The 13,641-nt window shown below is 42.4% G+C and overlaps 1 protein-coding gene across 1 annotated transcript in view; it reads left to right on the top strand.

Annotated features, from left to right (window-relative positions):
• Nucleotides 1-5,619: 5,619 nt before the first annotated feature.
• hs3st3l (heparan sulfate (glucosamine) 3-O-sulfotransferase 3-like) overlaps nt 5,620-13,641 on the top strand; it is a gene marked incomplete at both ends in the record, with an annotated part of 15,494 nt that continues 7,472 nt past the window's right edge. The window contains one exon of the mRNA XM_080049410.1: nt 5,620-6,110. Coding sequence (XP_079905536.1) covers nt 5,620-6,110 — 491 coding nt within the window. The remainder of the gene's footprint in view (nt 6,111-13,641) is intronic.

The following is a 13,641-nucleotide window of genomic DNA, read 5'->3' as shown; positions in this document are numbered from 1 at the left end:
ACACACACACACACACACACACACACACACACAGACACACACACACAGACACACACACGCGCGCACACACACACACACACACACACACACACACACACACACACACACACACACACACACACACACACACACACTGCTTTGCCAGCGTGTGGATCAATGACAGGTGGAGAAGGTGCTGGGGGTGCAGGCCTCTGATCAGGGTGTGGCTCTGGTAACACCCCGTGACCCTACAGGCCTCCAGTCCACAGACACAAGAGGACATCAAGGATCTTCAAGAAGGAGAACTGGAGACGTTCATTAACCCACCAATACATTACACATTCATCAAAATCCAGCTGAACAGAAACTAGTATAAAGGATATCTCCCCTATCTCTTTAACAACATGGATGTGACATGCAATTGGGGAACATTACAGTGTTAAGTGTTGCAGTGTGACTGATATTTCAAGATGGACATTCTCAGTATTCATGAATGGATAAAGAAATCAGTCAAATGTGTGTTTAGTGTGTTTTCACCCTGACAATCCTCTTCTAGTTTGCTTCCTTGGTTTACACCAGATGCGAGAATAATTCATTGTTGAGTTTCTCAACAGGTTTGGTTCTTTCACATATATCATTTCCTCTCTGGTCTAAATCAATTGGTGAAGTCAACTAAAATGCAGCAGCATAAACCACATGAGAACGTTCTCTTCACTCATTGGTCAGATGTATCTATAGGGCGGGAGCAATAACTTATAGTTTCTGAACTGCTGTACAATTGGTCTGAATTTCCATGTGGGAAAACTACATAAAGGAACTACAGGAAGTAGATTGTTTTCCTCATCCAATAATGCATAGCGTAGCTGGCTATGGGAGCTCGCTACCCAGTGCTTCCTGTCTGCTCACAATCTCCCCACAAACAAACTGCACCAGAATTTGTCTTGAAGCGTACCCAGACCACCTCCTCAACAAGGTCTCTGTATACGCTTGTTCATCAACCCTCCAGGAATTTTGTTTAAAAAGTTTGGCAGCCAAATTTTGCAATTTTAAAGTATAGGTTATGGTCCCCGATGAATAAGTGTGGTTGAATAGCAAAAGTAGCCACTCTCCAGGCATCATATACTGTACATAAAAAAAATGTATTTCAGAGACTGTGTTCCTGCATTCTTGTGAATAAATCTAGTAATTCTGTTCCTGAAATGTTTGGCAAGTACCAACAGTAACTCTTTATTAAGAGTACCGGTAAATGAAATTTGCACCAGAAAAAAACCCAACTCGATTTAATTAACGTAGAAAGCCAGCATTAGGAAATCAACTCCTAACGTGATCTCGTCATTAGATCGCACTCTTTATAATCACTATGTTAGCCTCCATGCGTGCGTGGCTACATCTCACTGACGAAATCACCGGGAAACCCAGGGTAATGTTCACATAATCTACTTATAGCCTTTTTTTTGGTGTGTTATTGCTCATTTCTTCTCTTGTGGTTTTCACAGAAAGATTATGAGATTTTTTTTTTAAAGTAGGTCAATTCTAACTGGGTTGATACAATTTGGAAAAGTAGCAGATTGGGCTTTAAAAGGCCATTATCAAATGTTTCCTCCCTTTTTACCGTATCAGATAGGAATGAATTGAAACATTTCTTTTTTCTCTTTGTAGTTTGGGCGAGCTTGCCTTTAAAATAAGCACACAAAGACACTTCTAGCAGTTACTAGCAGGTCTTTATGTTTCGGATGGATGACGAGATCGGCGGTCAGTGACTGCTGGTTCATTAGATTGCAGCAGTGAATGTCTTGCAGGTATAAGGCCGTCCACTGAGTGACTTATGGCTGTAATTTAGCCTTGATTACTAACGCCATTACTTTAACACTAATTAGACTGTCACTCAGGGAAGACAGACAGGCCCCCCGTGTGACGGATATATAAACGGTGGAGTTGATGGCTCATACGTTGATTTGAAAAAAGGAAGTCCCTCCACTGCAAATGCAAATTCGGGTGAAACACTATCCAAAATTGACAGCAGGTGAAATCACACAGCCGATTCAATTCCGTTCAATTTAAAAATATATATATACACATTTCTAAAAGCTCCTCATTGCATACATTGTGATGCAGGAGAGTGCATTAATCAGGGTTTGCCCGGGCCCCTGTGTCAGACAATGAATCACTGCCTGTGCTCCGGCCCTGACCCCATAGGTCAGGCTTTTATAGACGACCACTTCATCACACAACAATCTGCCAGGCGAGTGCAGACAAAAGGCACACACACACACACACACACACACACACAAACACATACACACACAACCTCACCTGCAGCGACCTTGCCTGCTGATCCATGGAGAGAGGTTAGAGAATAAAATAAACAGGGAATACCATTAAAGAACTCTGATTTATACACAGACACTTTATTATGTCTGTGTATGAATGCATAAAGGGCTCTATACCCCACACTTGGTAAATGTTTGTCACAGTGGTGAAATAAAGGGATACAGTTATGTGAGGTTGACTTTGGTGGTAAGTGGTATTGAATAGTTAGGCCACAACTTAATGATTGTCTTATTTCAGGGTCAGTTGAGCAGTGTAGCCTATAGTGTTTTTTATGGTGTTTGATTCCTTTTTTGTTCTTTAAGAGGCCAACAAAACTAAAACTAATTATTTTTGATACTTCTATAGTTAGAAAAACATTTAATTTCCATTTTCTTTTCATGTACAATATTTGAATCTGCAGTTAAACAAGATAAGGCCGTCTTATCTAAGCCTTGTATGGTTAATGGATGGCTTTTTTAATGGTTTCCAAATTACCCATAGCAACTTAACATGGATCTAATTGGTCAATGTATTTGCATTAAAAGTCTTAATAGAAAATGTATTAAAGTCCAACAGATATAATAAATGAAACAAATGAACAATTGAATCCCATTACATTTATCATGTTGACAATATTGTAGGATCAGAAAACGGTTTGTTCTGTTGCCATATTCAGTATATCCACTGTGAGCAGTGTCACCTTGTTTTGTGAAGTTTTGTGAAAAATGTATCATCAGACTTTTCAGGGGTGTGTACTGTACTAACATATTTTGGTTCAATCAGCCCTCTGTAACTCAACACATTTAAAACATATATAGCTACTGTAAAAATTAGTTATGAACATATCCATCCATGTACTATTTTATTCCTGCAACTGCACCTTCCTGGAAGTCTGCATTTGAAAACCTCAGTGGACCCACTATTTTTAGGAGCACCAACAGTATCATACTTCAACTGCTTAAGATGGCTAAATCAGTTTGAGTTAATGCAACGAGGCCATTGTTTTAAGGATTTTAGTGCAAGACAAAAGAAGTCCGCAGCTGCACCTCTTCTCCCCTCCATATTCATGGAATTGAGCTGGTTTCGGTTTACTGTGGAAATGTGCCCACTCTGATGGCAACTTTGGCACGGATGCTCAATAAAGTGGTAATGAGACACTGTATTGATAGAAAAGGCTCTCTATATATTTTTGGACCACTTTAGTTAATACTGCATTAACTAAGTATTAATTAATATACCCTTATTGTAAAGTGTTAACATATTTTTTTAAATCAGACTACATTATACATCTTTAGTGTGAGGGAATGCAAATTAAATTCCATAACTAAAAAAATATCACAAAATACCTCTAATGTTTTATTTAGAGGTGTAGGTTTTCTGGTGATCGGTTGCTTCTGGTCTTTATAACAAGTGGACAGGATGATTAACACAGTCAAATAACACAAAGTTTCATCTTGTTGTTGTAAATGGATGCCAGATCTTTTTAGTCTATACTCTCATTTCAGGACAATGCAGCGGTTTTATGGCAAGGGTCACATCTGCTATGGGATAAGGGGTAAGCCAAATGGAACATGAAGCGTGTGTGTTAGTGATTGTGTGTGTGTGTGTGTGTGTGTGTGTGTGTGTGTGTGTGTGCCTGTGCGTGTGTGGTTGGAAGGGGGAACTAATGAGTCTCCTATGAGCTATTATCCGTACCTTAGCTCTGCACACTGCAATAATAAAAGCCAACATTGCAGCGCGCCCTAACAGGAGGCTGCAAAACAACACACGCCTCTGATAATGCAAGTGATCAAGCATCCACTTATGAAGGTCAAAAAACCCAAACTCTACTTGGGTCCAAAACATTTACACAGCAGATTGTTTCTTTCACATCGTGTGCCATTATTTCAAGATTTATAGGGTTTTTATTTTTTTTATATAAGGTGACCCACTGCAGTCAAAAACATTGTTGATGATACAATTTGTTATTAAAAACATGGGGGAAAAATGCATTTTAAAGACCTTTACATAGTCCTTTTCAATTTATAAAAAGAAAAGAGGTTGTATCCAAAATATGTTCTGTATATCCTTTGGAAACTAATATATTGTTAAAATGAAATTAAGCTTTTAACTCTGGCTTCATCTTCAACATCTGGAATGTTGGTTTGCAAAGAGATGCAAATGTATGCACACTTATATAAATATATAGCAAAAGTTACATAAAAAAAATCTGAAAGTTCAAATGTTTTTCTACCCCCATTCACCTGCACTGTCTATCACAGACTGTCCTGTGGGGTCAGGAGGATCAGCCCGGCTATTGGCCGCTGCACCATACAGTCTAATTCTGTCTCACCACTAAGCCAATTATGTGATTGGTCTGAGAGTGTCAGCAGAGAGTGTGATAAACCCAGTTCCACATGGTGCCAGTGACCCACACTTGTTAACCTACTGATTGTTCCATTCATGTCACAACATGTTTTTTGTGTGTGACTTTTTACCACAAAATCAATTAATATAAGATGTTCAACAGTCTTTTATGGCACAAAACTACAGAGAGCACACACACACACACACACACGCACGCACACACACACACACACGCACGCACGCACACACACACACACACACACACACACACACACACACACACACACACACACACACACACACACACACACACACACACACACACACACACACACAATCTGAATCAATCAATCATATAAGATGAGAGTGATGATGGCTCATATGAGGTATGGGAGATGACCATCATCTTCTGCTCACTGGATCTATCCCATCCCCAGGTTCCCCCAATAAATAATACTGGAATTATAGGTGCCTCAGGCCATGACCCCTCAATCTAATGAGAGAAACGAGAGAGAGGGTGTGTGTGTGTGTGTGTGTGTGTGTGTGTGTTAGAGATCCCAGTGAGATGAGCCGTGATGGAGAGGCGCATAGTAATCCCATGGAGAGAGAGAGAGAGAGAGAGAGAGAGAGAGAGAGAGAGAGAGAGAGAGAGAGAGAGAGAGAATACTCGCAGAAACCTGGCTCGCTCGGATATTATAGAGCTTTATTCTCCCACCCCACGTTGCCAGGTTGGGTGAGTAAAGTGGTCGCATTTTCTGGATGTCACGCTATAACTACTATAGTTCCTCTGATTAACTGAAGCTGCCTGCTTGGTTGGTTGGTCTGGCTCAGTGCATGCGCTCCGGACGCGCAACATGAAGGAGGAAGAGAGAGAGACCAGACTCTCCCAAGAGTTGTAGCGCGGCGTTAGAGTTATGCCGGGACGTGAGTTGAACTTGTGTTAGAAAGAATGGCACCTTATCTCGCATGGATCTCTTCTGAGGGATGGCAGCTTTTCACAGTCACCACCACCATCACCACCACCACCACTGTCACTTCCCCAGCGCGGACCTGCGGCGCCTCTTCCACCGGCTCACCATCGCCTCGTCGCTGAGCATCCTCTGCTTCTCGCTGGTCTACCTCCTCACCGGATGCTGCGAGTCGGAGCTGACCGAGAAGAACTCTGAGATCAGGCCGCCCATCACGGGCTCAGGATGGCTGTACGAGAGGAACGGGACCAAGGAGGATACCGCCGCCGCCGCTACGGTTGGCGAAGGCGCGTTATTCAGCGGCCAGGCTCCCGTCCTAGAGGCGAACAGTTCGGGGAAAGAATGGACAGCCACCCGCAGGTTACCCCAGGCTCTGATCATAGGGGTTAAGAAGGGAGGCACCAGGGCGCTGCTCGAGTTTCTAAGGCTCCACCCGGACATCCGCGCCCTGGGCTCGGAGCCGCACTTCTTCGACCGGCATTACGCACGGGGACTAGACTGGTACAGGTAGGCACACACACACATTACGCGCAGGTGATCCATCTCTCTGCAAAGTCATTGAATCTCTCACCAAGTGTCCAACATGTGTTACTCTTCATTTGACAAACTTTTTTATACTGTGTCTACATCTGTCCTAAAATGCTACTCAATGCTTCGCTAAACTAACTTAGCCACTGACTGTTTATCAATTAAGTGATGGACTTTTTGACTGTGTTTTTGCTCAACTAGTTAGTTTTATTTTTTTCACATCATTGCAGGAGCTCCCGTTTAAATGATTGCCATTCTGCTGTTTGCATACCCAAACATATCCATAGCTATTCCAAAAGGATGGTTTAGGTGACAGTCAAAGAGATGCTGCCATCTGGCTATGCCAATCTGTGCATGTGTGCATGTGTGGGTGTTTTTTTGTGTATTTGTGTGTGTGTGTGTGTGTGTGTGTGTGTGTGTGTGTGTGTGTGTGTGTGTGTGTGTGTGTGTGTGTACAGTAGGGAGAGACAGACAGAGAGGCCTTGCAGGATGAGTTCTCACAGAGCAGCAGTTGTAATCATCTCCGGAGCCTGAGCCAGATGTTACTGTTGTCATGTGGCTTTGTTTCTCAGCCTGTTCCACAGAAACGTGAAAACACACAGAAAACAGGCAGACATGACCAAGTCTCCAAAACATTTTTAAAGACAATTTTGGAAGGTTAAGGAAAGGAAAGGTTTTTAACAGGCTTTTTGTAAATGAGCCTACTGAATTAATACATTAATGAATGAAAAGTTTATTTTCGTGTCATGCCGCACAAGTGTGTAGTACATACCCATTTAGTATCCATTTTTATAATCTAATTCATTTTGCCACCGGATAAACTGAAACTAAGTTCATAATGGGATCTTTCTCTTAGCCCACGCCTTTAAAGTCAGCAATTACACATGTTCTATTTCAAATAGCCAAGCCTCTGTGTCCGGAATGTAATGCACTTCCTTTACCTTATCAATCCATGGTACAATGTACAAAACAAATTATTATATATATACAGTTCATGTATTTTAAATTCATTGAGCACACAAAAGTTACACAGTCTAATCTCCTCACTGGTTCCCACCTATCCTTATCAACGTCGAGAGGGACTACTCCTGACCTAACGTGGACACATAGACACCTCTTTCTCTTTGACAAGTTATACCCAATAGGCTATAGTTTTCTGTACCAAAGTCCTGTTTTATTGAACAGAATGTACTTAACTTTGGCATAATCCTCACTTCAAAAATCCAACGTGCACCTACAGTATATGGACCTACAAACTGCTCTAAACATGCCAGATTAAAGATGCCTCCAAATCTGGACTGTGTTTTGTGAGCTGCTAACCAGCTTACACCATGCTTACTGGGGCTCAATAGTATAGTGGCATTGGCTCAGCTTTGGAAGGGCTCATTGGCATGTCAGCGACAACTGAACCAATAACAGAGCTAACCCCGAAAAAGGATGATTTTGGAAAAGAAAAATGTGTGTAGTGAAAAAAGCCACTGTAGCTTTTTTTACTACTGTGTGGCAGCATTGGAAGCATGTCTGCTGTGCGTGTGTCACACCGGGCGATTGTCAAAGCGACAGCAGATTGTGGCGTCCTCCCGTCGGGCCAGATGGGGCTCGTCGCGTGTCGAGCCACTTGACATCACTGTCAGCTCTGTCAATTGACCTCTGACTCCGGGTCACGTTACACTGGGAGTTAATGATGTGTTCATACCACTTCAGAACAAACATATACACACCCCACAGTACACACACACACACACACACACACACACACACACACACACACACACACACACACACACACACACACACACACACACACACACACACACACACACACAGGCACACAAAGGAAAACATGTCTTTGTTTTGGTCACTTGCAACAGACAATAAACACAAACAAAAGAGTTTGCTATAATAGGTTTTTAAAGGTCACATATTATACCCCTTTTCAGGATCAAAATTGCAGTTTGAGTTTGTTCTAGAAACGGTTTTCATGGTGTAGTGTCCAAAAAAAACTTTATATTTCTCACATTTCTCACAGTGCCGTTGTTGAATCTCCTCTTTTTATCATATGTCTGAAACAGTTTGTTTTAGAGCCTGTCTTTAAGCCCCACCTTCCAAAAAGCCCAGTCTTCTCTGATTGGCCCTAGTTTGAATCTATCTGCCAGTTAGATTCAGGGGTATCTGGGGCTGTGCTTATCACAGGTGGAGGTAGTGCTTAGTTAGATTGGTAATGAGGGGGCGTGGCTCGTGACATAATATGGGGAAATTCAGCATGGTTTGAACACGGTTTTCAGAAAGTTGGAGGTTGAGAAAAAGATAGAGGGTTGTTTTTTCTCATACTTTGGGAGTCTCTAGTCACACCGGGGACCCATATTAATGTTGAATAAACAGGAAAAAGCACATTTTGCATAGTAGGTTACCTTTAAAATAAAAAACTTATCTCCTGCTTTCTCATTTTCCAGCGTAATTTTATTGTATTTTAGAGGGTTTATATCGGTTACAATACACTGGCCTCGCCAAAGATCTGGGAACACGTCGACAACGCTACAAAAAAAGTCAGAATTGTCACAGAACACAAGCAGTTAGACAGATTGGTAACAAGAGAGCAGCTTAGCCAGATGACTAAACCACTTTATTCGGAGGGAAAACACCGGAAATGTTCATAATAATCCCTCATTGTACGCGGAAACTGTGAGTATGCACCCACCCAATAATAGTCTTATGAGCATTACTGAGCTTGTGTGTGGGTTTGAAACACATTGTTGTACGAATTTGACATTATTATAACATTATTTTTTTAACGTTGGAAACATTACAGTAGGAATTAAAAAAGGACATCTGCTTCCTGTTTACTACATTCGCTTTGAACCCCGGTCTCTTTATTATCTGATGTTTCTCCAGACAGATATTCAGGACAGAGTTTGGGAAAGGGAGTTTTTTTTCTGGTTTGATGAAAGAGCCGCACTATAAAGAGCTTAAGGCCCGAAAGACAAATAAAGACATCGCACAGTAACTTCTACGGAGGGAATCCTTAACTGTGGTTTTAAACTGGATTACCTATGAGTTCTTTTTGCATGAACATTCACAAGCGGTACCCTATGATATAATTTCATTAAAGAGACTATATGGATCCATGTTTTCGATTATAAATTACTTGTGACAGCAAACGAGACCAGCAAAAACACTTTTTTTTATAGTCATTAGTATTGCCTTTGCTTGGGTCTGAATCATCGCAGAGTCAGATAAAATGATTTTCAGCAGGCAGACCAGAAAAATCTGTGTTTCCCGAAAGGTACTAAAATCAAGGTTAACTTTGCTTCACCATCATTGTATTACCATTCTAATTTTAGCCAACACGGGGGGTCGTATCAAACCTGTGACCGCTTCACTGCTTGTATTTCTTGTCGGTTGACTTCCTTTTAGCCACGCCACCACATTCCCAGATTTCAGCAGTTGGGCTACTGTCCGATATTGACTCGAAACATAAGACCCCAATTTGATCATGACTCTCAGAGAGTACCTTCAACCAAACTTTATTCCATGGCATCTTCATGACAACTAACCTGCCACGTCCTGTTTATCCTCATACGTCATCAGTATTCAAAAGTTACCTTGTTAAGTGCAATGAAAATATAACTGCCAAAAGTTATGGCCACAAATACAACATTTTGTAAATAAATTAATAGAAGAAGCAAGGTTGTAACAAACCAGAATGATCCTACAAGCAATGATCCACAGCAAACGTAGGGTCAGCTGTAGTGCTCACTGAGTCGACATTATGTTTGTGTGTGTGTGTGAGTGTGTGTGTGTGGGGGGGGGGGAGGGTGGCTTTTTCCTCTCAAGGCTTATAGCTTAGACAATCAAAGAGGATAAGATATGGTGTCTATCTTCCATCTCTCCTCATCTCTCTATAAGATAACATATACGTAGCTTCACCGGGGGGCAATTGAGATCAGAGCCCCCCTGACAAAGATTCCACTAATGGTGTTTGGAAGCGGAGATTGGATCTGGAACAACGCATGCTGCTGCTGCTGCTGCGATGAGCCACAGAGATGGACTGGAAGTTTCTCCTCCGCGCTGCGCTGTCTGGGGAATCGATAGCTCTATCTCCTAGCGCTCTGACCTTGGGTTGACTCCAGCATTAGAAGCGGTTAGCGTTGGTCAGCTCGGCTTCAGTTACAATTAGCAGGAAGCTTTATCCTATCCTACATTGGCATACACCACCCTCCCCCCCCATCCCCTCTCTGTATTGGCACATAAGGGTCATGTTACACACAGCCCTTTTTTCTCTCTCTCTTGTAGCTTTGAAGGAATCCATTAAAATTGCTTGGCTGGAAATTCGCATCTCACTCTTCTTGATGGGTTTCCTGCTGAAAGATGGCATGACAGGTGTACGGTCAGCGGAAAGAAAGAAAGAAAGAAAGAAAGAAAGAAAGAAAGAAAGAAAGAAAGAAAGAAAGAAAGAAAGAAAGAAAGAGGGAGATAAAATGGAGGTTGAGGAGATAAGCCTCGGGTGAGCTGGAGGTCAAAGGGTAAATTCAGAGTTACCGCAACATCACACTTCTTCATTGACCTCTGCTTCAACCCAGGGGGACTGTCATCAGAGCCGGGTTTGTGTGTATGTGTGTGTGTGTGTGTGTGTGTGTGTGTGTGTGTGTGTGTGTGTGTGTGTGTGTGTGTGTGTGTGTGTGTGTGTGTGTGTGTGTGTGTGTGTGTGTGTGTGTGTGTGTGTGTGTGTGTGTGTTAAAGGCTGACTTCTTCAAGTTCTGTCCCACACTCACACACAACGGGGCAGGTTGCATTCTGCTCTCGAGGTACAGAGAGATTTATCGATATATTATTGACTCTGAGTTACCGGCACTGCTTTAACCTGATAGGTTACAGTGTCAGTGTGTGCAGCTCCTGTTCATTTCCAAGAAGTCACCGTTTTTTTAAGAAATTGCAGAGAACGCGACACTTTTCAAAAGATGGAGTGGAGAGCTTTATCGGAGTTCTAGCAGTAGACAGTTGTAGGCTACATTTCCTTTCAACAAGTCATCCAAAACGTTTATCATTCAAAATTATACACCTAAAGGTCACATATTATATGTTAATGTTCAGGTTTACAATTGTTATTTGAGTTTTTAACTGTGGGTTTGAATCGAACTGCCAGTTAGATTCAGGGGTGTCTGGGGGTGTGGAGGTAGTGCTAAGTTACGTTAGTAATGGGGGGAGTTGGCTTCCACCCTTACGATGTCATAAGAGGAAATAAATCTTTTTTTAACACATATTTTTAGAAAGGTTGAGGCGGAGAAAAAGAGAAAGGGTTGTTTTTCTCAAACTTTGTGAGTCTCTAGTCACACCGACACCAGGGACCCATATTAATATTGAAAAACCATGAAAAGGTGCAGTTTGCATAATAGTTGGTCTTTAAATTAATTAAAAAAAAATAATTCACAGAAATAAACAAAAGCAGTTTATTACCATCAAACTAGTGTAAAATAATGTTTTAGCCGGTGCTGCTCGAGTGTCAACTTCAAACTTCCCGACGAACTCAGTCCAGAACATATAGAACACATATCACCTTGCCTCCCACACAGTGGACGTTCCATTTCCGGATGTAAATGATAACCTTGTTAAATAAAGTAGTTAGCTAATGATATGCACCGTGGTTTAGGAAATAACGCTACATTAGCAACAGACAACTTTTGCACTTGATTTTAGGACAGAAAATATCTCTCTCTTCTGCAATATTTATTCCATCCGTAGTGTCTTTGTGTTGTTGTTCTGTCTTAAAACTCAAGTGACAGTAATTAGTCTGGGATTCATTGTGGCTGACGTGAAGAGTGTAGCTTTTTGTTTTTGAGCTTGTTTTTTAATTTTTTTTTTTTTATGTGGACCCCATCTTTCTTTTCCATTGAAAACAAATCAGTCAGTTTTACAGATTTCAAGGACCCTTTCAAACTGGTTGCAGGGGGAAGATTTTTCTCAAGCTCCCATACTTGCAGATGCAGAGCTGGAGGCCCCTGAGCTTTGTATTATGCAATAGTAACTTCTCCAAAGGAATCTAAAATGTTTTCTATATTCCATCTACGAGGCCTCAGTGAGTTTGAATTCATCTGGAGGCACCAATGCGTCTCTCGGGACACGCACTGAAGGGAAGGGAGGGCTGAAAAAAGGACTCTTAGTCTTGACAGAGTCAGCTGCACTGATGGCACCGATTCATTTGCAATTCATATTGGACTCGTTAGGCCAGGCTTTTAAATTCATACCCATACATTGGCGGCTTTGTCCTGCCATGACACGGCACATGGTGCTACTTGTGTTCCGGTGTTTGTACAATGGAATATAATTGCCATGCAAATCGCAGAAGAAAGGCTGCCAAAACATTTGATGTTCGGCGAGGATTCAGTGGGCGGTACAAAGCAGCAATTACAAATTTCAGATGGCATAATTTTCTGATGAATCAAGTTTGTTGATGTACACAAGTGGAATCATATATATTGTGTATTGTTAGTATGTTTTTAAGCTGTGAGACATCATGCTGAACTGTAAAGTAATTCAAGCTATGAGAAGATATTTGATGTTTAACTGCCACATTGGATTTGTTTTTTGTGTGTGTCATTGGGGGGAGGGGGGAGGGTTCAGGTGTGGACTGTCCCTATACCGTACTGTACTGGAGGTGATCACCATAAGGCCCAGATGGGTGGGGCGATCTGGCACTCATTAGGGCCTTCCCCTGGGGGCTTTGGAAGCGGAGGCAGGGTGTGTGTGTGTGTGGGGGGGGGTCTGGGGCCCCTCTATGATGGATGTCTCCGGGAAGTGGACAGGGCACAGTCACAATGGATCCACCCCTTAATGGTTCCCCCCTCATACAGAGGAAATGGATGAGTGGTCCCCCCCAATAACACACACAATAACACGGACACCCAAATCTCATATCTGACTGATAAACAAGCAGTCAGGTGTGTATAATGAACACAGCACACAATGCTCATTGGTTACTGGTTTCCATCCCATGAAACCTCAAAGACAACCAGAACAGACTTTACATCTTTGATCCAGCGCATCCTCAAACCCCCCAAACCTTTCGTTGCAATTGCTTCACATTCATTATGAAACACAAACACACACACACACACACACACACACACACACACACACACACACACACACACACACACACACACACACACACACACACACACACACACACGTACGTATGACACAGCACGCTACTGATGGGGCTCCAGAGGGTCCTGGCTCCCCCAGTCTCCACCTGCCACTCTTACTCCCAGCTGAGGCCCCGGTTTTCTGCATTACCATTCTCAGACCGTCCCCTTCACAGTCACACCCACCAACACCTTCTCGCTTCATACAGCACATAATACTCAATCCATCCTAATACACAAAATCCCTACTGTTCCCCAGTTGTACGCCATCCACACCCGCCCACGCGTAGTTAGTTACCCTAAGCCCCCGCAGGATCAATGGCCAGTGGCCTTGGCTGGCCCGAGGTAATTCCAAGGGGAGGCCTGCC

This window comes from Ammodytes marinus (genome assembly GCF_949987685.1).
Source record: "Ammodytes marinus genome assembly, chromosome: 20".
NCBI classification, from domain to species: Eukaryota; Metazoa; Chordata; class Actinopteri; order Uranoscopiformes; family Ammodytidae; genus Ammodytes; species Ammodytes marinus.
This window is presented reverse-complemented; position numbering and strand designations above follow the sequence as displayed.